This window comes from Perissodus microlepis, chromosome 19 (assembly GCF_051167445.1).
Source record: "Perissodus microlepis isolate ML-2025 ecotype Zambia chromosome 19, ASM5116744v1, whole genome shotgun sequence".
Classification (NCBI taxonomy): Eukaryota; Metazoa; Chordata; class Actinopteri; order Cichliformes; family Cichlidae; genus Perissodus; species Perissodus microlepis.
In genome coordinates this window covers 29,278,871-29,305,340 of record NC_140479.1, presented here as the reverse complement: position 1 = coordinate 29,305,340, position 26,470 = coordinate 29,278,871, and the positions used below count along the sequence as shown (strand labels likewise).

The 26,470-nt window shown below is 40.8% G+C and overlaps 1 protein-coding gene across 1 annotated transcript in view; it reads right to left on the bottom strand.

Annotated features, from left to right (window-relative positions):
• The window catches only part of gfra4a (GDNF family receptor alpha 4a), a 151,863-nt gene extending 127,643 nt beyond the window's left edge, over window positions 1-24,220 (bottom strand). The window contains exon 1 of the mRNA XM_084914373.1: window positions 23,252-24,220. Coding sequence (XP_084770499.1) covers window positions 23,252-23,309 — 58 coding nt within the window. The 5' untranslated portion in view covers window positions 23,310-24,220. The remainder of the gene's footprint in view (window positions 1-23,251) is intronic.
• Between the last annotated feature and the right edge of the window lie 2,250 nt (window positions 24,221-26,470).

Here is a 26,470-nt window from a genome sequence, read left to right as displayed (position 1 = left end):
GAAGCTCTAAAGGGAACATAGTAGGAAGTGAAAAACAATGTGCAGACTGACATAGAGTCCAATTAAGGTTTTTAGATTGTGTTAAATGGAACCGAGTGGAAAAATCAATTATGTGAAATTAGCACTTACTGCTAACTATCATTCTCACTATTAGGAATGCATGTGAGAGCTGAACAGTGGTGAGATGCCCTTTTAAGTGTCAGAAAAGCTTTGTCACAGTGAGATCAAACCCCCACATGGTTTTAAATGAGAAGCAGTGCAGGGGACTGAAGGAAGCTGTAAAAGATCAAATGGTGCTGCAGTAAATATGAAGGAAGGTGAAGATTCACACCCAGAGGCTCTATTGTCATTGTGCTTGATGATGCTGACAGATATAATAGAGTTCTACAAATGTTTAAAAAGCCTCAGCGGGCCATGGCTGCTTTGAAAAATACAAAAAAAAAAAAAAAAGATTTATATAATATATGGTTCTTGGTGCCAGACAGGATGGTCTGAGTATTTTGGAATTTGCTCACCTACTGGGATTTTCCCACAGTACTATCTCCAGGGTGTACACACAATGGACTGAAAAAAAGAGAGCAGCTGTTCTGAGTGGTTGTTTGATGCCAGAGGTCAGAGCAGAACCAGGCTGCTGCTTCAAGCTGAAAGGAAGGCAAAGGTAACTCAAATAACAACTTGTTACAAACCAGAGTGTGCAGAAGAGCATCTCTGAACGCACAAAACTTCAAATGTAAAAACAAATGGGCTACAGCAGCAGAAGACCACACCAGATGTCACTCCTGCCAGCTAACGTGATGGTACAATTACCTGAACTAACCAAAATTGGAAAAACAGAAGAAGTTCTGTCCTGCCTCGTATAAACAGTTTAGGGTGCTGATGGTGGTCTAATAGTATGGGGGATATTTTCTTAAACTCTGCATGTCAACATCTCCCCACACACCAAAAAAAACATTAAATTAACCAGCTGTGATCCCTGTGACTGTTCTTGGTCAGCTTTTTTAATAGTCATTATCTAGACATATGTGTTTGTAATTTGAGGTCATCACATTTTTTATTTTACAATTTTTATATGTTATAATTACAAAAGAGCACCTTTTCAATTTTAATTGCTTTATTTTGTCTCATGAATTTTTGCTTGATGTCCTTTTTTGTTGCTATGATCTTTCGTTAAAGGTCAGTGTTGACCACAGAAAGAGACTTACTGCGACAGTAGTGTCATTTTGGAAAAATCTCTGTGCACAACTGATGGTTAAAAAAACATTTCAGTTCATTCTGATTTTGTTTATAGTATATATGGAATTTGAGTGACTATATGGTTAAAAAAAACATTTGTTTTTGGAGGTTATTCAAACATATCGCGATATGTATCGTGTATCATGATCAGAGATCAGAGGCAGTAACGCATAATCCGATAACTTTTTAAAAGTATTTAGTGAAGTAATGGATTACTATTGCAAAAAAGTAATTAGATTACTGCTACTTTCCCATAAGCATGCTGCGTTACTGCGTTACTAAACCGTGATTTTGTTTGTGAGAGTGTCTCCTGACAATGAGGTACGAACATGCGACGTCCGGCAGCAACAGACGTGTAAACACAAAAGTTATATGGTATTTTATATGCTGGAATATGCAGAAAATACGTTTAAATGTTAAACAAATTTCTTCATGTCAAACACTTTTGCATATAATTTCATTTTTGCTTGATGCAATGTGCATGAAATTAAAAGATTAAAACTAATAAAACAAGTTTTAAAGAGAAAATGATTAAAAAACTACTATGGGAAGGTGTTAGAGTATTACTAGAGTCCACCAGGTAAAAAAACAACAGCCCACTCTCCTAATCTGAGACTTCCCGCTGCTCCAGCTCAGCTTTATTCTCTTCTCTGAGATCTTCTTTCTCCCAGAGTACTGAAAAGAGAAGAAAAAAATCTGAACTGAGGAGGTGAGGAGGTGAGGATGAGGTCCCACCCTCCCTCAGAACTGAGATCTCACCTTGAAAAGGCATCTGCCTCCTTGATCAATCTTTCATTGCTGTCTCCCAGCAGCTGGCCTCTCACCCCGCACGCCACCTCCTCCTCTCTGACTCCATTGCTCTTTGGTATTATACACCTGCCTGCTATACTGAATCACTCAGATGTTCTGTTTACAGATCTACCTGCCATTTTGCTATCTGCTGCGCTCTGTAATAGTGTAGCAACAGATACCTGACCGCTGCTGGAGCAAGCTCAGGAAAGCCATAAAAGAAAACAGCAAACAGCATGCAGATAATGCCCGGTTTTTAGGTTCATGTGGCAGAACCTAAAAACACAGCTCATAAAGTATTCAGCCTCAGTGAGAACAAGTCAGTGAGTGCTGACAGTAACTTTAATGGGATCTGTTTTTGGAAATAAGTTAATTAATCTTGTCCACTTTCTCTCAACTTTCTCTTTCTTCATCTCGCTGTTTCTTTGTGTCCTTTTCACCCTCTGCGTCACCTTTTAATCCTTCTCTCAGCTCTTTCATTTGGTGCTGAATTCACTATTTCAGTGTCCCATCTCCTCTATTTTTGTCTCTGTGCATATCTCTAGTGCATGAAGAATGATGGCCAGTGGGGGATATTTCTCATGGGACTCTGAGCCAAAAAGCCAAAATGTAGTGTTTCATGCATCTTCACACTTTCTTGCCTTTTCCCCGCACCGTTCAACGTACTTTGCATTTTGAAACAATTCAGTTTCTGCCACTGTGCCAGCTGACTTATGGCTTGAGGTTTTACACCAGCTATTTTCAGAGCAGGTGGCCACAATGGGTGTGCTTTCCATTCGCAAGAGCATCGGGAGATGAGGGAATAAACACTGGAAGCTGCATCTTTGTTCGCAAACATTACCTGCTGTTAATGAAAGTCACTGAGCAAAGAGATAAAACTGTACCAGCTACAGGTAACATCTATTTGATGAAGTGTGCAGTGAGGAGAGTGAAATTAATCACACACGAGCTGTTACAAAGAAATGTCCAGATGGGTTTATCAAAGTGAGAAAAAAAAATAAAGGAAGTAAAGCAAAGATCGTGAATAAATATTAAAAAACACACCTTTGAAAAATAAACATTTTTTTTTTCCACTTTTCAGGCTTCATTAAATATAAATAAGTCACATGCGCACACCGTCCTTAACACGTATTGGCTTTACACACATATCGAACGGGAATCTTTTGTCAGTAATTAATGGTGTTGATCTAGTAAAGATTTCCCATGAGGTCAAATACATCTTCATCTCCTCGGGTAAATTGTTTTTCCAGTGTTTTTGTCTGGTAAACATCACCAACAAAACTGATTCCACCAGGGGTAATTACAACAACCGCTGGAAACAAATCAGCATAGCCAGCAGTGAAATGTACTGATTTAACAAACCAGGATATTAAAGCCAGCAGACGTGGATGCAATAAAGCAGTACTAGAGGACAGCTGGAGATTATAGGGCTGAGAAACGGTACCAGTTCATTGCTTTTATTGAGCAATGCACACATAGGCCATTACTGTGGGGTCATTACACAAAATGATTCTGATACAATCCAACATTGTCAATACAAGAGAGCGCGCAAAACAGGTTTTAAAACTCAAAAGGAAGAATCAGACATGAGGAAATACGCATTTGTTTATCTATTTTAGGTTGACACTAGTTCAGCTTTTGCTAACAGTGTCAGTAATGAATTGAGAGAGATGCTGGGCTTAAAGCCACCCCATCCAACAGCTGTGTAAAGCCCTGGTTCGCTAATACCTCTCCACCTTTGCACAGGTTTATGGCCATGGATCAGTAGGCTCAGTAACAAGGCTGACAGAGGCTTCTAACAAGTCAGGAGACAGGCAAACGGATGAACCTGGCAGCTCTTGTCTTCCCAGACAGCAGGGAGGATAAGAAAGTTAGGTATAAATGGGAATCATCCAGTCAAGCGTAGCTGAACATGCTAGCAGATCTCAATGGCCCCTAATAACACGGTTGGGGATTATTGCGACAGTACTCTGGTCAGAGGATTTAATATGCAAAGAGGGAAATTTCAGCTGTCCTGTTAAAGAAAGCGAGGAGTGCATAGGAACATGGCGCCAGATCATAGGATTGACCATAAATGTCGGACATGATCAAGGAGGACAGTCGTGCATTTCTTCCTTAGGTCTCTGCGGCAGCACAAATATAGATGGAAGCAGGAACCATAACAATGTGTGAATAAAGTAGGCCTAAATCATTCTATCTAAATATATCTGGGGATGCTTTCATTGACTGGCAGAACATTTAACTGATACTGAGTCCATGAAAGCATTTCCATTTGCCGTCTGAAACACACAGTGTCAAGCAGCTGTTTTCTGCTGCCTGTCAAAATTAGCTTTTCCCTAAAAAACTAGTTTCCCCTAGTGGAAGGCTCTGCCTTGGTTTGATTCCAGGCCAGCAGAAAAACATAATTTTTAGTTTATGTGGACTATTTAATCACTAAACCATTTCATGCAACAAACTGGGTTGTTAATCTGAGCAGAACACTCACCACAATGCCCTGAACTGAAATTATAAAGAGGGGACTTCAACAGGGGTGGGCGATATAGCCTCAAAATTATATCAAGGCAATTCCAAAAAAGTATGCAATAATGATACATGTGATGAAAAGGAAAATAAAATTCCGAATAATGTTTTATCGGTGATTGTGGCTCACAGGCAGCAGCATTTATTAGTGCAAACCAAATAAGCGGCATGTTCCATCTCTCTTCTCCAAAAAGCTATTTTCATTGATGACAGACAACATGATTCAAATATTGAATCTACTATCACAAGGTGCCAACAGCAGCAGCAGTAATGTAGTCCAATATAGTAGTGACACGGCATTAGTCAATTATAAACACGAACGTAGCATAGGCAATTCAATTCAATTCAAGATTATTTATATAGCGCCAAATCCCAACAGCAGTTGCTTCAAGGTGCATTATATGTATGTAAGGTAAGGACTCCCCCGTGAGCAAGCACTTGGCGATAGTAGGGAGGAAAAACTCCCTTTTACAGGAACAAACCATCCGGCAGAACCAGGCTCAGTAGGGAGCATATATATATATATATATATATATATATATATATTACTTATTTTCGAATGTAATTAGTTGCTTTGTTACTTATTTACTCTTTTAATAACATGATACACAACCTGAATACGTAATAAAGCAATAGACCTTTCAGCCCAATTTTATTTTTTATGCATAATCCAGATATAAATTTGAATCAAGTGGAAAGTCTCTTTTTAAAAATTGTTTTATGAGTTTTAATCTTGATATAATCTTGATATACACACGTCTGTTGCTGCTACGGGCATCCATGTGCTTGCGTCATTGTCATGAGACACTCTCAAAAACAAAATCACGACGGCTTAGTAACGCAGTAATGCAGCGTGCTTATGGGAAAGTAACAGTAATCTAATTACTTTTTTGCAATAGTAATCCCTTATATTACTCGTTACTTGAAAAAGTAATCGGATTACAGTAACATGTTACTGCCCATCTCTGCTCATCACCAGCTACTAGTATCTACTCCTCACATGGCTGGTTGTACTCAGCAGTGTGTGCTTTGATGGAAGGTGTTGCAGTAGCTCCTTTGGCTTGGGAACTAGGCTTTTATATCACAGTTGACCAGTTTTATCACAGATGATGTGACCTAGGGCTGTGCGATATGACCAAAATCTCATATCCCGATATTAAGACATCTATCGTCCGATAACGATATAAATCACAAAAATGTAACATTTTCTGTAATTTCTTTGAATCTCGGGCAGCTCGACTTGCGTAAAGTGTTTCCAGCTGGGCGTCGTGCACCCGGAGTCGAGTGTTTTAACCGATGCATGAAACAATACATTTTTGGACATAAGTTGTAACAGCCTCCGTTTTCTTTGTGAGTATTTATTACACGGCGTGCTGCGGGGAAAAGCCTGTTCTAACGTTTGAGTCTAAGGTTTATTTTTTAGCACCTGGCGGCTCTTTCTGGCTTCTCATCCGTAAATACTCTGCATATTCTTTCACGTGATTGAGTTTATTTTTGAAAAGTCTCAACAGGATCTTGAGCTTTATTGTGAAAGGTTTATGTGGAAAATAAACAAGCGGACACGCGGTGGTTTTACCATCGTTGTTGCTAATGACAACGCATAAAAACAGGCGCTTGTCCGTCCGTAGTGTGGTTATATTAAATATATGAGAAAGAGAGAACTTTAAGAAATTAATATAGCCACTACAGTGACCATCAAAACAGTGAAAAAAAATATTGCCGTAAACATTTATTTTGCGACAACACGAAACAAACGATAGCGTAAAATGAAACGATAGACGTTTTTATATCGTCATCCGATATATATCGTTATATCGAACAGCCCTAATGTGACAATATCAGTATGAAAATTGAAGCCTAAGGTTGTGGCTGAGGCTTGTCCAGAGACTGCAGCTGTATGTCATGTTCTGAATGATTCTTGTCTCTTTATATTGTTAAAAGATTTGACGCCCCAAATCAATTACTAAAAGGAAGTTTCTGGAAAATGAGTGGTAGTGAGCCATGAAGTAAATTTACTGTAAGTTTAAGTTTACTGTAACTGAGTACAAATTTGAGGGACTGTACATCCGCCTTACCTGAGTGTTTGCATTTATGTATAAGATATCTCTACTCCACTGCAACTCAAGTTATTTTTCAAATATTACAATAAAAACATATAAATAAAGATATGTTGTTGAATGGTTAGATTGGTTGCCAGCCTTGCAAGGCTGTTAGTTAGGGGTTTGCTGCCTCAGTTCCATGCCGATGAACAGCTTTTATGTAGTACAGCATTAGCTGTACTAATTTACACCTGCATCCCACCTGAAAAAGCAACTCATTTGATTAATGGAAGCCCTACTGTGCCTTTTGAACTACAGCCATTCCTTGTTGGAGCACACTTCAGATAAGTGAGGAAAATTAAAGAGACCTTTAGAAAACTTCTTTCAGTCCTTAGAGCTATTTTAATATCTGCCTTAACTCCATCAGTGTAAAGTTAGCCAATATTTCCCAACAAGCATTAAACTCAAACTCCAAAACCACACTGTATACTTTATATTAATAAAACTAGCTAAAGGACAAGAAGCTGAACAGTAAAAAGGCAAACATGCTCACAAGTTTGTCTTAACATAATACATCAGTGGAAGGCTGGGACGGGGTTAGCGAACAGACACTCCATTAAGCATTCATGTTATTGACAAACACACCTCGGCATAATGGCATATTGTCTACCATACAATATACACATTCTTGTAAGCAGTCCCTGCTAAATTAGAAAAAGACCGCATGGTTAATACACCAGTGATTATAAAAAAAACCCTCTAATCACTGTATGCAAATACCATCATACTGTGAGTAGCGGGGAGGGTGGATTTATCATTTAACTAATCAAGAGGACCAGCAGAGAACTGCTACAGTCAAGATGTGTGTTCACATATTTCCATATGTTTTCTTCCCTTCACTGGTGTAAAACAGTTCCAGGGAGCAAAGGCAGGCTGTAAATATCCTCAGCATAGTAGTGGTGATTAGCTGCCATCCCCCCTTTTTTTGTTGTATAATTCACTGTTTACGAGCCAAGGTTGCAAATTGATAGCAGCAGAAATTACACCAACATTATTGCTGTACGTGAATAAGTAATAATAAAAACGGGACCGGAGGGGTGACAGTGCCCAGAGATGCCAAGGATCTCATTCATATTGGTTGTCACGACAAGCTGCGCTACAGCCTCAATAAAACCTTCGTAACACCTCATCATCTATCATGGCTCTGGCCCTGGCAGATTCTTGGCTCCGCGTCTTAGGCCAGCCTCTTGGTCTTTTAATGCATTTTGGGCTTTTAGCACCCTCGGCTTGGGAGCGTAGTACTACCTGGCTCCCAGAACACTGGAGTACTGGTACACTGTGTAAGTCCTTAAGCGATATTGATGGGAACTAAAACCTCGTGAACCCTGTGATAGCTGGCGTCCACAGAAGAGTATTCTTCTGTGACTCAATGGCTTTCATCCAATCTAGTGGTTATCAAGATTGGACAGCCTCTTGTTCTGTTCTGTGAACACGTAACCTCGGGGTTGTTCGGGTTGCTGATCAGACATGAGGTCATGGCAGCTGACGGGGGAGGAGGGGCTTTTACTTTATCTGCCACCTTGTAGGAGCTGATGATAACCAACCTGCTATGCTGCTGGCCAAGCTTCACTTTTCGGAAGGCTGTGTCTATTACCTTACTTAGATATCATCAAGCAGTAGCTGAGTAAGTCAAGTGGTTCTGACCTCAGAGGCTATCTCCTCATAATCCTTCATCTTCACGATAGCAGCACTATTAGGTAAAGCAGAAAAAGGCTAAAAAAAGTAGCAGTACTTTAATGGTGTTCAAAAAGTTAAGAATCCTCCAAAAGCTGGGTTTCATGTAGCTACTTGAGCACTGGGGAGAAATCTAATACATGACTCATCTGGGGGATGAATGATGCAGCAGATTATCAAGTAATTGGAATCTGTGAAATGTCACTGGCGTGACGGCGAGTGACCTAAGATCAGTGGCACTAAGGTTGGGTCACACTTCAGTAGCTTCAGTGATCCTCACGCAGCTCAGTAGCGAGGCCTAAAGCCATGCAGGGCAAGGATCCGTGATCACACGGAAAGGCCGATGGGCTGAGTTAAAAGGAACTAAAGATAAGACATGTAGTGACCAAGGGGACAAAGGCGAGCCAGCAGTCATCTGGAAAAGATTTCCAATATTTTCCCCTCACTCTTTTTTTTCTCCTTTCACCTCTCCGTCTCTCCAATCCTTTTCCCTTTGCTCTGTTGTTTGATCTCGTCATGGCCCAAAGTCACCAGGCAGAAGGGTCTTATATTTTATATTCAGTGTTCCACATGAGGGAGCGTGTCATAAAAAAAAGTCTACTCAAAATAAATGAGGCTCTCTGAAGGCAAACGCAGATGATGGTTGAGGCCGAGCCGTCGCTGGCTATCGTAACAGGCATCAGTAATTTGATTTGAAGAAAATCTGTGTGTGTATCTGTAAGTGTGTGTCTGTGGTTTGAGGCAGCAGTGGTGTGGAACTATGGTCTCCCTTTCTTTCACGTACTCCTGCTCCAAAGGCTCAGTCAGATTAAGTCGAGTGTAGGTGTTGACTGCTCTCCCCCACATTAGTAGGTGCTTTCATTGCTTTTACAGTTTGTCAGATTACATTAATTAAAAACAAAAGCTCCTTGTTGACAGACTGTAAAACCACCGACATCCATAACGATAACGTGGAAAAAATATTTTCAGTTTCAAAAGTCGTGAAAATCACTTTAGCGGTAGGCGCTAGTGTTAATTGCCTGGAGAAACTGCAACACTACAAAACAGCTGTGTGAGTGATATTTCTGAGGAACCCTAAGAGCGATGAGGGAGAGCAGCAAATAGCCAGTCTCTAAATGAACCGAGTCTCCTACTCAACAAGCATATAAAAAGAAATCAATATCTCTGTTAACTGTCTATTGTTCTAAACAAGAGACTCCAAAAGCATTAGAGTCTGTATATATTGCCACTGTCATCATCTTTAAAACATGGGCTTTGACTGTGATTGACTGGCAAGCCAACATACACCCACCACCTAATTGCAATTTGCTCAGAGGAAGACAAAGAGAAGCAGCTCTCTTGTCACTGACAGGATGCCGTGAGGGCTGGGGAAATTGAATTCACATCGAGAGGGATTTAATTAGACCACTTTGTACCTTTCATCGCCACAGAATCCTATTTACATTCATTCTTGTGCTACTAAGCTTCCATACCTTAGTTATATTGGTTCAACTAATCTTCAACGTATAATATATTCAAGGCAAAAAGGCAAAAAGATCAGGGTTTCATCTAATCCCTATGCACCATCTAGAATGCAGCAGAATGGCTAATCACAAACTCAAATTCAAGAAAGACACAATCCCCATGATATGTAATATGTCCACTCCCTTGACCATTTATGAGACACTGCAAATCAAGTTTCCGATCCCGCTGGTGAAATGGGTACATGTACCACATGAAACAAGAAGGAAAAGCTACTAATTCCTTATTATATTGTGTGCAGAGTGTCAATCAAGATACTCTAAAATCCCTGCTGACATAAATCTAAAAAAAAAAAAAATAGTATTTAGATGTGCTAGGACAAAAAGACCTTGAAGGCAGGATTTATCAGCTTAGTTAAAGGGAGATGATCCACTGAGCGGAGATAGGACGGGGTTGCCCCGTCTTATTCTCAGCTTATATGGAGCCTGGCAAAAAGCTGCATATGATTTTCACATGGAATCCATCTCAAGGCCTGCAGGACATAAACGTATTAATATTTTAAAAAGAACAGTTTAACGTGATAAAACTGCCATAAACACAACTCCTTTATTGCTGACACGTTGTGGCCCTGTTTATGCATTCTGCCTAACTCCATTATTTATTGCTAGCCTTGCCATCTTACCGCCCAGCTATCAAAGTTTGTGAAGCTATTTGTGCCCTGTGAAAGGGGTCACTTATGTTGAAGAACCAACAGAGTTTTATGCTTTCCAATCCCAGTCATGCAGATTTACATTTACCCTGCAAAGGAGAGAGTGTGCAAGGGACAGAGAGCAACTGATTGTGGTTAATGAAAATCCCATTAGCCTTACTGATGCCAGACCACCATAACCTACCAGCCAGTGGGCAAACAGCTAGCTAAACATTTTAACATTTTAACACCAATATGGAATATAGTTTAGATACATGTGTGCTAAAAGGCACATTAAGCAGGAATTAGGCACACAGTTAGGCACAAGGACAATATAAGGGAAAGCAAGACCAAATCGAGCTGTTAAAATACGTGTTAAAACAACTAGCTAAAGAAATGACACTGAATCAAATTAAAATAAATATTATTTCAAGGAATCTTGTAAATGCTGTTGTTAAATCTGTCTGTGCACAACCTGCCATGTCTAGTTTCAGACAGCACTATCATGTTTACATTCATTACACACACATGCAAGTAGTTTACGTTCAAGTCTCTAAAAGAAAGGATTAAAAATGAGACACAGTTCCTTTCCTGCAACAGTCACATCCACAAATGTGTAGGCAACAGAATTGTACATTTTCTAAGTGAATGTTTACAGGTTAGCTTGAAAAACCTTTTGTGCTGCAAATACTGTAGCTTCTCCTCATTATCTAATGCACACAAACTTTATCAAATACTATTTTAGTATTTATTGCACTCATTTGTACTAATCACTCAAACACCCCAACTTCAGGTCAACCACAGTGCTAATTTAGAGAGATGACGAACCTATAGAAATAAATTCTACATGAAACTATGCTTCGCCGGAAATACCAACTTCTTCTTCACTTACTAGTATACTTAAATTGTTCCATATCCCTAATATGATTTGCTTGACTATTCACAGGGTCATCCCTGCAAATTGCAGAGTTTTTGCAAGCTGCAGAAAAAGATTGCAGAAAAATACAGATTGTCCTATTTTGAGTTTTTTCCCTCTTTAACAAATATTGAACATTTTTCTGATTTAATTTCCCCCCATCACTCTTTTTTTTTTCCATGTGCACATGTGATGAGTGTAAATCAGCTGGGTGGCCTGCTGCAGACAACAGAGTGGAAACCTTGTAAGAGTGTTGAGTTACAAGCTCTTTCATTAGCCCTCATAAATGCTATTTGGCACACATCTGAGACTGCCTTGTTAGATAGCCTGCAGCAATTTGGCCCATTGCTACACATCCCCATCCTCTTCCACCTCTCCATGGTTTAGTCAGTTGACAGCCTGGCACTGAACCTGATTCCTGAATCTCGATTTCACACTTTTCCTCTATTTCTATCTCGACAGACTGAGCAGAACGCCACCACAGAAACTGAAGCCCTGATTAGAAACCAATTAGCTCCTCAGATCCCGGTGCAGGATATCGTCACGATTCGCCTGCTGCTCTGGATGAAGCAGTCTGCTCTCATTTGCCGGGGGTTCACAGGGAAACGTAAGATGACAAGTGGAAGAGCTACTTCTTTAACACAACCTGAGTTAAATGTGGGCTGTAGTAGGAAAAGATTAATAAAGATTGGTTTTCTTTGGGTACTTGTTTGTGTCTCGCATGTATTTCTTTTTCTTGCTTAGTCGTGGATTGATTACGTTTAAGATCAAATTTCAGTTCAAGTTTCAGCAAAGTTCAAATTTGCTGCTGCTGGGTGAAAGAGTTTTTTTTAAAACATCTTTGATTAGTTGAGTTTGACACCAAACAAACATACCAACCAACCAGAAACCTGGCAGCAGAGGATTCAGCCTTTTGATCATTTCCCCAAACTTTTAACCACTTACAAACTTTCTGTCAGGTTCTAACAAGCGTTATGTTTCAGCACCACAGAGAAATCTACTGACTTTTGGTCTAACTGCACTTGACAGACATTTTATGCTGTTCATTTTTTTTAAAATAACATGTCATTGAATTGCTACACTAATTGACAGGTGATGCTGTAAAGCTGATGTCTATAATAAAGAGGTTCACTCTTATTATGCACTCATGTCCTCTACGGGAAAGCTGGCTGAGTGGTTCAGCGGACACACGGTCGACAGACAGAATAAAAAGATTTAAGACATTTGGGTTCAAGCAGTTTCTGGTATATGTTAAGAAAACGAATGGCTATATACCATACAACTGTGACAATCTATGGTATTAAAGTTATTGAAACCACATGAAACGTACATGTGCACCTTCTTTCACATTACACAGGCTGTCAGACGTGAACAATTTCTGCTATATGAGAAAAAAGAAAATGGCTTCAAGTTTCTAATATATTTGGTAGGAGTGAAAAAACAGAATTACAGCACAGTTTATCATATTTTTTGTATTATTTCAAGACAGGGACAAACATTAGCAAATACTGATATTTGTTAGCTAAATTCAAATATTCTGGAATATTATGAACAAAACGCCTCATCTCATACTGCACCATCCTGAGACAATGTTACCTGAACAAACTTTCACCAAATTGGCTCAACTAAATAACACTGGACACACTTAGCTTGACAAACCTTTCTACTAATTCAGAGCACACTGATGGCTCAGTCACATTAGTAAAAATAGGCCAGCAACCTTCTTACATATACAAAAAAAAAAAGAAGTATTTTTTAATACATTTTGCGACCAACTGCATCTCCAGAGGTTGAAGGTGTCACTTCTGATCTCAAGGCAATTGCACAGGTCGCATAATAGGTGCCAACATTTCTGTAAACAGTTGCAGTCTGATGTGAAGTGACATTTGACATACCATCAATACCTTTGTCAGTCTAAGAGAGACTGACAAAGGTACTGATTCAGTTCAACTGTATTTATATGTGGCACCAAATCACAACAATAGTTACCTCAAGGTGCTTTATATTGTAAGGTAAACAGCCTACAATTTGCAGATACTCGCCACTAAATTAAAAAATGCAAACAGGGGCAAAATGTTTCCATTAGTCTTTAAGCACAGCTTGTTGTTTTCTGCTTATATTGCTATAGGGCAGAAAAGGGTACTGACAAAAAATGTAATAAATAAATAAATTTCTGTTAAATGCGAATTTCAGTCTATGTAGGCAACAATAGATATGTGATTTTCACTAACAAAGTTACAGTTTTCACAGTTAATTGCTGTATGATCAGAAACAGATTACGTGTAATTGTCAACTTGACCTCATTCAGCTGCAGACTGATAGCAGACTGTTTTATAGAAAACATTTTTGGTGACAGCGGATGCTTGACAATCTAATTTTGCAGTTAAATAAATAAAAATATAACTGAAATGAGATAAGTTTATCTTAAACAGATACTAAAAAAAGTTTGAAAAACATTTTAAAAAGGCAATAAATCACAATATGTGTTATGGCAATGTTCATCATATCACAAAATGTTTAGAATCACAATAATATCATATCGTGAGTGAAGCATTGCGATATTATCATATTGTGGTGATTCCCATCTCTTAACATCTCTATTAGTCAGATCCTGGCTTAAGACGCTGGACTGGATATTGGTTGCACAACAGCTCGATCTAGGGACGATTCATTTAGTTCAGTTCGGTTCAGTAGCATGGAGGAAGATGTGTCACAGCGAAACGACAGCAGTTTGGAGATATCAGCTCTAAAACTTAAAACACTTTTAGTTTTTTAAAATCTTTTTTTTAGTTTGGTGTTTGAGTCCCAGTTTCTTCCTCATAGTTGGGATGAAAGTCTATTGGATCAGTACTCAGTGTTGGCAGATAACTTTTGGATCAGGTTGGATCAGTGCACCACCTTGAAAGCAGTTTTCCCACTGACCAAAAAAACAAACAAACAAAAAAACATGCTAAATTGTCCAATTTCCATTTTTGTCAGGTAGAAGAAAGGTAGCCTGCTCCTTTTCCATGCGACAACCATATTCTCTATAGTGTTTATAGTCTGTGCTGTGTTCACACTGGAAAAGTGACAAAAATAAATATGTATGCTCAGTCTTTCAGACAGACACTGGCACAGCATGTATGATTAATGTGTGGGATCATGGGAATGGAAGCTGAGGCCTCATGATAATCAGATATATTCTTGCTGGCCCTGTCTGTGTGAAATGAGAATATGTGAGAATGTTTGAAACGGCTGTCACCTCTCTCAATAAAATTGTGGAGTGATAAGAGCCTCTATAGTATGGGATCGAATAATGGTTTGCACCAGCTGCAATAAGACACTTAAAGTTCCTTATACTTAAATAAGCACTGACAGACACATTTACAGGCTTTAAGTAGTGTGAGCGTTTGATGAAGGGCCTTGGAGTCTTGCTAGCTTGTTTCATTACCACCTCTCATTCTCTCTGCCTTGCCAACTCAACGCCACCCCCTCAAACTAAGGAAAAAAAAAACCTTTTCCTTCTGATTAATTGCAGCCTTTTAGGCTTTCTTACAATCTGCTTGGACCATCCTGCAGCCTTTTCATTACAAACTTACAGAATACAGTGGAAGTAAATGCCATATCCTTTTAGCTCACAAGGGCAGGGTAATTTTCTATGTGGTATAATCATCCCTCGACAAAAGCAAATGGAAATGACAGGGTTTTAATACTAGAAGTCATTTTGGTCTCTACCAAGAGTTTGATTCATTCTATTTCAGGGAATGTTTATCTCCAGTACCTCCATTGCCTGTAACTGCATCCACATACTCTTAAAATCATACTTTTTCTGTCAGAGATAGCAGAGAGCAGTGAGAAAATCATCAAGACAGCTGGCGATAAACGTCAACCATCGATGAAACACACCTACAAGTATCCAAGTGTGTCACTATCACTGAGTCATAATGAGAGTCCCTAAAGCACCCCCCCCCCCCCCCCCCCCCATGTGACTCCAAAGCATTATCACAGCAACTAGACAAATGAAACCAATAAATCACACAAGACAGAGTGAGCATCAAAAATCGTATCTGCAAATGGGAAGATTGAGCGTGCAGATTTGGGAAAGCCATCTCTAAATCTCCACTTTAGGGATGCGGAGCAACAGGTGCTCTGCATGAAAAACAATCGCAAGTGTATAAATAGATTTTGAAGGGCCAGCTGAGTAAATTTGAGGCTTAGAACTGAGCCGATGTGCCGGGAATCCAAAGAGAAAGTCAGTTAGGGTGAGACTCTCTACAGAGACTACGTATCTCCTCTATGTTAGATGCCCAACAACAGCTCCATCCTCACAGAAAAATAAATCCCTGCTCTGGCTGTCACATGGCTTATTCACATTCACATCCTCCTCTCTCTGCTGTGTTTGCTCCTGTAATTTCTCCGACAATATTCTCTCGCTTCTCTCTGTCAGTGGAACTTGAAGGCACAGCGAAGTATCTACAAGTAAGGGAAATCGGGAAACTATGCAATGCCGCGCCAGCTACAGAGACCTGGAGAGAGAGGAGGGTGAGTATGAATTATGCATGTTTCAGGGGCGGGCTTCAGATTTGTCCGAATAAATGCACGCGGGGAAATGACTGCGATATTAGCAGTTACAATGCAAGGTTACTAAACATGAAGGGAGCAAATTATTCATTCCCACCCAAAGCAAAGTGATTAGTTTGAAAAACTGCTGACAGCAACAGTAGGAGTTTGGTTTGTATACACTGGAGGACGTTCAGTGTGTCTGCGTGTGAGACTGAGCGTGGGTTGATAATTAGGAAGCTATTTGCATGGAGTGAAATGTTCAGCTTATCTTCTGTGGAATCTCTTCCACTCTCCCTCTACACTTGAATATTTGTCCTGTGAAACTTTCTAAAAGCTGTGATTATGTTTCCCACAGCTAAACTCTTTACATTTACTCTTCATTACAGGTGTGATAATTAACAACATTACATAACTGTGAATTAAACGGCAACGTGGGTTTTTAGTAACGGTGTTGACGCACTGCAGCTTTTTCCCACAAACTTTTCAAATGTATTTCATCTCTTTACTTTTTTGTTGTTTTTTCATTTAAACAAAACTTTTCGTTAACTGTTTAAGAAACTGGCTGCTGTGCAGAGGTGCTGCACAGAGCTTTGCCCCATCTACATGTGGAATAACCAACAGTCTGTGCTGGTCTTAGCTTAGCCCCATCATGTAAAAGACCATATACATAAAACATCTTTTTAGCAGATCTGAAATTTGATATTGATTGTTGAATTGATTTTTGTTGTTTTTCACACTTCTTACTTTCCTATTCATGCTAAATTTTCAGCCACACAGCATTCAATCTAAGCATCGATGGACAGCGGGCAAGCACAGCCCTAGAGCCTCCAATTAGAGCTGCAACGATCGACGAGCCAGGGACCAGAATTGGATGATGTTCAGTATCCTCAGCCCGGACCATCCAGTCAGCTTCCCATATGTTGAGATGGTCCATTTCATGTATGCAAAAAATCACCCTCACCTAGCCGAATGTGGAAGATTTAAAGAAACTAACAAAGAGTACCAAAGCTAGCACCATCTGGAGCTAAGAACCAGCCGCAAGCCAGCAGTGTCAGTATGAGCAGTAAGGATGGTAAATGGCCTGCATTTGTATAGCGCTTTTCTAGTCCATAGGACCCCAAAGCGCTTTACACTACATTCAGTCATTCACCCATTCACTACATTGTAGCCACAGCTGCCCTGGGGCGCACTGACAGAGGCGAGGCTGCCGGACACAGGTGCCACCGGGCCCTCTGACCACCACCAGTAGGCAAACACGGGGTTAGTATCTTGCCCAAGGATATTTGGCATGCAGCCAGGAGGCAGGCTGGGATCGAACCACCGACCTTCTGATTAGTGGCTGACCTGCTCTGCCACCTGAGCTACAGCCACCCATAGATCACAGGTCAGAACAGTTAAAGAAAAATCTGTTGCACTTGCTTTTGTTTGTTAAGGTCAGACATGTCAGGTAAAGATGGCTGTACAGTAACTCATTTTCATTTAGTTCTTTATACCTCTTTCAAGTGAAGGAGCACTTTATTTTCAGTTGTTTAAGTGAGTGAAGATCCAGTAACTTACTGCAGTTTGGGAGGAATTTCAAGGAAACCAAGAAAATAAAATTGTTGCATTGAAGGTAAGTTGATTTTTTGTTTATATGTGCTGTCAGGCACAGTTTTTAGAAAAAAAAAATCAGACTGCAAAAGAAAAAGAAAAGAAAAAACAGTATCAGTGGGCCACAAAATGGTTATTGGAGCATGTTTGCCTCCTAGTACGTTCAATTCCCATAATTTGTCTGGAAAGGTGGAGAGCAACGCAAACAGCCACCAACGCTGTGCCATAAAAGACCGTTTGGCTGCAGGGCTCACGTTTAGCAACTAGCATGTTTGACAAGCATTTGGTCTAATAAATGTTAATGCACCCATGTATCCCTGCTTGCCTGGGATGAGGGAAGGTACTGTGGAGACCAAACCACCACTAAAAGTAGAAAGAATAACGGGCATGCATTCATCAGAGAGGCACAAACACAACAATAACAGTTTTTCCAATTTTGTGTGCAACTTCAGTCGGCACGGGCACAGTACTAAGTATGTGACTGATTTACTTTTTTGAGCACACATGTTGCTCCCTTTCATTGCTTCTGGGAGACCAATCAGGCAAAGGCTTGAACAGCAGCTGTAGGGTGTTAATAATCTGGGCTAGAATTCTGTCCTCCTACAGCATGGCTTCTTTTCAGCTTTCCTTTTATAGAATTTATTTAATACTGAAACAAAGGCAGTCACTGAATGTAGGGTGTGATGTCCAGAGACCGGTGTAGCCCTCGATATAATGATATAACTGACAGTGGAAATACTATAATGACAATTCTCAAAGAAGGTGGGTAAGTTGTTTACTTCTATTCAGATCTCCTAATAAAAGGCCAACATACATAAGAGGTTCAAGGTGAATTACTACCTTTGACAGCTTTGATACTTAAAGTCTCCACCTCCTCCTTACATTCAGTAATCACACAGATCAGAAAAAGCAGAGGAACCTGTTTCTTTACACAAAACACACTCTCACATGTAGAGACGCTGGACCTGTTGTGCTCATTTCCAGCTCTATTATTTAATCTAAAAGGGTAACTTTTCATAACTGAGAGTTCTTATACGTGCCTGTAACTTCAAAGTCTTTTTAAGGCAACATCTTTTAGACTGATTGCGATTAGCAAAAAATAAATCAATTATAAAAAAGGCAAGACAGCATAAAAACTTATTGTATCTTGCAGTGCTCCTCCTTACGTCCCCATGATCACATTATAATGGCTGTGAATACTAATCTGAGGTAAGGAAGCACTACTTTAAAAAAATCTGTTCAAGTGGACTGGAAAGTTAATCAGTAAATAATTACCAAGCAAGAAATGGAAATCAGCAGGTTTACTTTCAGTAGCCTCAACGCTGTAATTACTTTTGGGAAACTTTGATCTAGAACACTCAAAATATAAAATCAAAATGTGTGTTTTGTTCCAATCAGTGATTTGAAAGGCTGACACGATCAACAACCGTGATTAGCTACAGTACAGAACGGCTGATGGCGTAAACACAGTTAAATATTATCGGTTGCTGTGTTTATTGTGAGACTGTGTGATTATGACAGATCTAATTCCATGCTACAATTTCAGAATCAAACATTTGAACATTTTGTGAGAGTCCCCAGGCCACCTATGTCTGGAAATCAAATGTTACTGAGTGATCACAAGATTGCCGCCACGAAATTAGTAGTGTGTGGCCACAAGATCAAAAAATCATGACCATTTTTTTCTTCTTTCAGATGATCCGTTTTGGGGGTCACCACAGTGGATCATCTGCCTCTATATCACCCGCTGCTTATTCTCCTTCACTACATCTTTTCCTCCTGCCTGGCAGCTCAAAATTCTTTGTCCATTATATGCACCGTCCCTCCTCTTTACATGACCAAACCATCTCAGACTTGTTTCTCCACCTTTGTCTCCAAACTCCTCAACCTAAGCTGTCTCGCTGATGTACTCATTTCTAATCTTCTTCATTCTGGTCATTCCTAATGAAAAGCTCCTTTTTTTTGTCAGCATTAGTGTCTCCAAACCATACATGTCAGCAGGTCTCACTACCGCCTTGTCAAGCTTCTCTTTTACTCTTGCTGCTATCCTTGTGAGACAAATCACCCTGACACTTGTCTACACTCATCCACCCTGCCTGCACTCTCTTCTTCACCTCTCTTGAGCACCATCCATTGCTTTGGATGGCTTCACCTTCACTATATCTCCTTCTTGCATCTTCACCTTTCCACCTGTCTCCCTCCCATTAACACACATATATTCTGTCTCGCTTCTCCTCACTTTCTTCCCTCTTCTCTCCAGAGCATACCTCCACCTCTCCAGGCCCTCTTCCTCCTCCTCACAATGTCAAAGTCCACACAGAGTCTACTGCCTGATCTCATCTATCAAAAACCAGGACCACCAGTTACTAATGTGCTGGAATGAGATAAATGAGTAAACTTAATCAGGGACAAGGCAGTGAGATCTATACTTTGCTCTGTTGTTTACCATCAACGCTTGACGATTATTATTGGGACACTGATTTGCTTTTTAATTAGATTGATGAATTATAAGGACACTGTTTGACAAACACTGTTACATTAGCACTGCAATCAGCAGGTCCCCAGAGAGGGTGCTGTTTCGGCAGGTAGAGGGAGGGAGAAAGGGACAAACCAAAGTGATATCCACATTGGACAATGGCCAAGTCCTTGCTGTTAAAACTAAATAAAACTGTCACGGCATACAAAGCTTAAGTTGATGTTTCATTTATGTTTCTGCACTTTATATGGAGTGTTGACTAGGCCTGTGTTAGACTATGAAAATCTGTCACATGCAATGTCAAGACTGCAAAAATAACATTACTTGTAATTAATAAATATTAAAAAGCATATATTAGCTATACAGTTCCAGTGTCTTTCTGCTTTAACGGGTAATCTACTAGCACAACCACCGACTAACCTACACCCACTGAGCTATTTACAACATGCTTTTGTTGTAGAAGGTCAAACGTTCTCATGCTGCTCATCATTCTTATTGATGAGTTTCAGGCAACTTTCAATATTTTTTAATAGCAGATATTCCTGTTGTGATGAGGAAAATTATTAATTCCCACAAATTACCAACATTTAGCAAATCAATAATATCTTGTGGCTTTGCATTACTTTCAGAAATAGTTTTTTATGTATGCAAATTCTTATCTTATTCTTTTTGTGGAGCTGACTAACACTATGACAGCTACTGTACTAAAAAAGATTCAACTTAATCAGCCATTAGACAAAGCAGGCTGATAAAACAAAGTGCCAGTGGATGGATGCCCTTCCTCTTAATCTGCTGGTTCTGTTTACAGGATGTGACACTGTCCTCCCAGCCAGCCCCTTCACCTTGACACATCTTATCTATAGTTTCCTCCACCGCTGCGAGAATCAGTCGCTACAAACACATGTTAGGCAAAAACATAGCCACTCGAGTTTACCATCATTATTATTTGCCAGCTAAGCACTACCATGTATAAAAGATTAGACCACACAGTATGCTAAGCACTACAAACCCTCTCCCATGTCAGAAATGGCAAGGCAGGGCATGTTCATTTGCTCCACACCACTTAGAGAAGAATAATATGCAGATAAACCTGGTCAACTAATTGCAGTAATGATTGCAAAATGTTCAGAGCTGTGCGGGCAGATAATCAGTGAAGCATCACAAGACTGAGCGGTAAATATGCTAATTTAAAGCCGAAGTAAATAGATGCTTGTTTCTCCCCCCGTCGTTTTTTATGCCGCGAGTTTAGCCCTGCAAAGTTAACAAAATGCAAAAACACAGCACACTAATCTTGCATACATCCACTTCACACAGCACGCTTCGTAAGAGAGAAACATTCATTAGATTGGAAAGATATTAGTACAGCCCTGGACACCACAGGCAGCTTTTAAAGCTCAGGTTTGGCCCAGCAAGTTGTAGAGAAGCATGCTTTTATATGCAAGGGAGCCCCAGGAAAAAAGCTGCATGCAATCCCACATAGCCGATGTGTCCTCTTAAACTGAAAAAAAGAAAAAATCCTCATAAAGTCTGCTGGTTTTCTTAAGTTCAGTTAAGCCAGTCTACGCCTCAGGATTCAAACCAGCCACCTTCCTTCCCCTTTTCTAAGCATAAACTGCTTTTCCTGCCTTTCATCTCCCCTCCGTCTCTCCCTGTGTGGCTGATGGACGGGATCACGAGGCCCCGGCTAAGTGACTCTGCCGTTTTGACACATCTTTTTGACAAGGTGAGAATATCTGCAGAGAAAAGACGAGGAGTGACTATTCCACCGAGCACATATTGCTTCCAGTTACCCACCCTGCTCATATCTTGACTGACAGCAGTGTGGTGACACAGGTTTTACATATGATGGGAAAAGTGAAGGAAGACAGCAAGGGGGGCGGGGGGTATTAGCACCGCTGAAAGTGTTTGTTAAGGATTCATGGTGGTGGAAGCTCTTGTCTAGGACCCGAGTTTCCAGTTCACTCCCAGTGTATAAGGCTGCTGTCAGTGCACCAGGAGTGTGGCTGAAATCACATCTGCAGCAAAAAGGAAATGAACTGCGGGATGGAGAGCTGTCAACACTGAGGCTATAAATCTAACAAACACAAATCCCTCCGTCTGTACATCCTGTTTCCAGCCAGCATTCGTTCTGCAGGAAGTTTTTTTTCCCTCCATATAATATTTTTTTCACAATAGAATGCAATAAAAAAAAACTCAGGGTGTCTACTCTTGCGTTTGGCAAACACAAAACAAAGCTGGCACTGAAACTGACTTGCACCACCTGGCCCAAGTAAGTGTGGAGGAATGGAAAAAAGCTGAGTGTCCATGTGTGCGTGCGTGTGTGCGAGTGTGCGTCTGCAGTGCTGGTGGTCATTGCTCATGATTTCAGCGTTTGATGTGATCACGCACACCCTGTTTGACTGGCTTGTTTCAAGCGTGTGCGCGCTCACACACACTCCTCTCCTGCCACCACGCACGCATGCACGCAAGCAAACCACCACCACGTTGTTTTTTCCTCCCTATTCACGCACTGACAACACAAAGGCAGGTGCACAAGCGCGGAACCCCCCACCACCATGCCCTTTCCTCCAACACGCACGCTCACCGAGCCGTGAGAAGTGGCACATGCGGGCGCGCACGCCAACAGTTTGGCATACACTTGTCTGCATTGGCATTTTCGCAGCGAAGCTGGATAACAGCAGCAGCGGCAGCTTGGTGGCATCTTTATCTTTTCTTTGGTAATCTATCATCACATCCATCTGCCGGTGCTGGGAAACGGTTTAAATACATGGGATGCACAAAGGTGATTTCTGCCCGCAGGGTGGGAAAAAGAAAAAAGAACAAAATAAGACTGCGAAAAAACACAAGCGAGCATCTCTCGAATGGAGAAAATGTGAGCAGCCTGTCAGAGTCCCGCTGTTTCATCACTCCCCAGTCACACATAGGATGTTACTTGCGGGCTTTCTGTGTGGTCTTTAAAAGAAAATCACAATCTCTCCTCTTTTTGTGACCCTGTCGTGCATCCGTGTATCTCATTAACAAACCGGCTTATTCTGCAAAGGGGTTAAAAAAACAAAAGAATGATCTCATGATGCAACTTTGACACAAGCAAGCGAATATGGACCTTTAAAGATCATTCGCACTAAGAAAGACTTAACAAAAGCTAGTAACAACAGAATAATAGAATAAAATAAAATCAAGCCGAATGCGAGCTGCAGTGGGCAGTCACAGGACGGCGCATTGGTTTCGACCACAATCAATTGTTCAAGTGTTGATCAACTTACCGATGAGAGCCAGCTGTAAAAAGTACAGTCCGAGGAAGTCCATTGTGGAGTGCGACATTAATTCAAACGGATGCAATCCTGGGCGAGAGATGATGTGCGGAGAATAAAAGCCCGCTGTTTTTGTTGAAACTGGCACTGAAATTAAGAGCGGAAAAAAAATCGCAGCTATTTCTCAAGTGATGACTGTCCACTTACGCTGACGCCGGAATCCACAACACTGCGTGAAAAAACATTAGCGGACCAGAACATCATTTTCCTTTTTTTTCTTTTTTTTAGCAGGCAAACTTTTATCTTGGAGGGGAAATGGGTTACAGCTGAGCCAGACCAAGACACCGCTACCAAAATCACACCGCGGAGGGAGAAGAAGAAAAAAAAGAAGCAGTTCGGTCTTTACGTGGAACAAATCGTGTGCGTATTGAACATCCCCGTGCGGTTCATCAGCACGTCCTGAGCTGCTGCTTCCTCTCCTCGTCGCCTCCACCTGCGCGCCGTCTGGAAACTGCGGCTGAATCACTGGCGCGCTGCTTTGCGCACTCCGACCCGAGAGTCAGTCCCCGCTGTGATCCTCAGCTCCCAGGCGGGCTGCCGGAGATGCCCAACCCAGCTCGTTTAAAAAATCCAATCTTGACCAAAGTTGAAATAGGACAACTTAAATCGATAGGCTATTTCGTTACTGCCATAAAATGGAAACAACAACCCCGCGTAAAATGGTGCATAGCCTGCATCGGTGGGTAGACCATAACCACACTTTTCTGAAAGTAGGTTATCCCCCCACACGCACATACACACACACACACACACCTCCAAGAAAAAAAAAAAAAAAGAGTAACTACCACAATCAACTTAAACGAGAATCAGTGAGGCAGCTGAGAAAATCTTTTTAAGGGCCCCCACGGAGGCAGAAGGAGCAGCGGTGAAAACAGAGCCAGGCTGACTCACGGTGTCTGTCTCCTAATGGTAAAATGAAGAGACCATCTTGCAGCCAGCGTGAGCTGTTTGAGGCTACCTGCTGTCTAATGTGCTCATGTTGGTCCCTTTTTCTTTCTTTTTTTTTAATAAAAAAAACAAAAAAAACAAAAACAAAAACAGAACAAAGAAAATCTATTTTGATCTGGGTTTTGAGGACAGTGGGTCTGATTGGCGCTTCAGACATGTACTATTATTATTTTTAAGACACAGCCTAGTTTTTTTTTAATCTGAAGGAAATTTGTCACACACCCAAAATCACCGAATTAGACCAGACAAAAGTTACACTCCACAAGTTCTGGAGAATATTCGCACTCTACAGTACATACTGATAGCTGATAGCTTGCCCCCTCCCTCCCTCCCTCCATCCCCGAGCGTCGAAGCCCACATTCTGGATGACAAACAAATTTTTGGGGTTCTCTTCGGGGAGTTGTTTTGCCTCTTCAAGCTTATTTTGCGGCATTTTACAGCATCTCAGGGACACTTTAATCCAAAAAATGTGTCTGTGCAGTATGCAAAAAAAAAAGAAGACTGATACTCGTGGGAAGGATCATGCCCAATGAATAAATATATAAATAAAAATAGAAACACAACCCCATTCTGTTTTTCACTGTTCTACTTTTTCCCCTTAAAGAGAGTGGGCAGTTTGCTCCTCTTAGGATTTGCTTATACGGAGGCTACAGGGAGGGTGAGAAGAAAGATACCGCAGGAGGTGATATGTTTCAAGGAGCATTTATGCTTCGAGGCCAATAGCATGTACCGCTCAGGGACCACAGCAGACTCCGTTGTTGATTTTTCCGCACATTGCTTTTTCCAGTTTTTTTTAAACTATATTTGCTTAAATTCTTCTTTAGCCTGAAGTGAGTTTTAATTGCTTACCGCTCATTGTTTTGTACAAATATACAACACGCTGTAAGTATAAAAATCATCATGATAATCACAGGATGCAAAAAAAGTAAACTGAACAGTGAATTCAATTCAATTCAATTTTATTTATATAGCGCCAAATCACAACAAAAGTCGCCTCAAGGCGCTTCATAGATACAGAGAAAAACCCAACAATCATATGACCCCCTATGAGCAAGCACTTTGGCGACAGTGGGAAGGAAAAACTCCCTTTTAACAGGAAGAAACCTCCGGCAGAACCAGGCTCAGGGAGGGGCGGGGCCATCTGCTGTGATTGGTTGGGGTGAGAGAAGGAAGACAGGATAAAGACATGCTGTGGAAGAGAGACAGAGGTTAATAACAGATATGATTCAATGCAGAGAGGTCTATTAATACATAGTGAGTGAGAAAGGTGACTGGAAAGGAAAAACTCAATGCATCATGGGAATCCCCCGGCAGCCTACGTCTATTGCAGCATAACTAAGGGAGGATTCAGGGTCACCTGGTCCAGCCCTAACTATATGCTTTAGCAAAAAGGAAAGTTTTAAGCCTAATCTTAAAAGTAGAGATAGTGTCTGTCTCCCGAATCCAAACTGGAAGCTGGTTCCACAGAAGAGGGGCCTGAAAACTGAAGGCTCTGCCTCCCATTCTACTTTTAAATACTCTAGGAACAACAAGTAGGCCTGCAGAGCGAGAGCGAAGTGCTCTAATAGGGTGATATGGTACTACAAGGTCATTAAGATAAGATGGGGCCTGATTATTTAAGACCTTGTATGTGAGGAGCAGGATTTTGAATTCTGGATTTAACAGGAAGCCAATGAAGGGAAGCCAAAACAGGAGAAATCTGCTCTCTCTTTCTAGTCCCTGTCAGTACTCTTGCTGCAGCATTTTGGATTAGCTGAAGGCTTTTCAGGGAGTTTTTTGGACATCCTGATAATAATGAATTACAGTCGTCCAGCCTGGAAGTAATAAATGCATGAACTAGTTTTTCAGCGTCACTCTGAGACAGGATATTTCTAATTTTAGAGATGTTGCGCAAATGGAAGAAAGCAGTCTTACATATTTGTTTAATATGTGCGTTGAAGGACATGTCCTGGTCAAAAATGACTCCAAGGTTCCTCACAGCGTTACTGGAGGCCAAGGTAATGCCATCCAGAGTATGAATCTGGTTAGATACCATATTTCTAAGATTTTCAGGGCCGAGTACAATAACCTCAGTTTTATCTGAATTAAGAAGCAGAAAGTTAGCGGCCATCCAGGTCTTTATGTCTTTAAGACATTCCTGCAGTTTAACTAATTGGTGTGTGTTATCTGGCTTCATGGACAGATAGAGCTGGGTGTCATCTGCATAGCAGTGAAAATGTATGC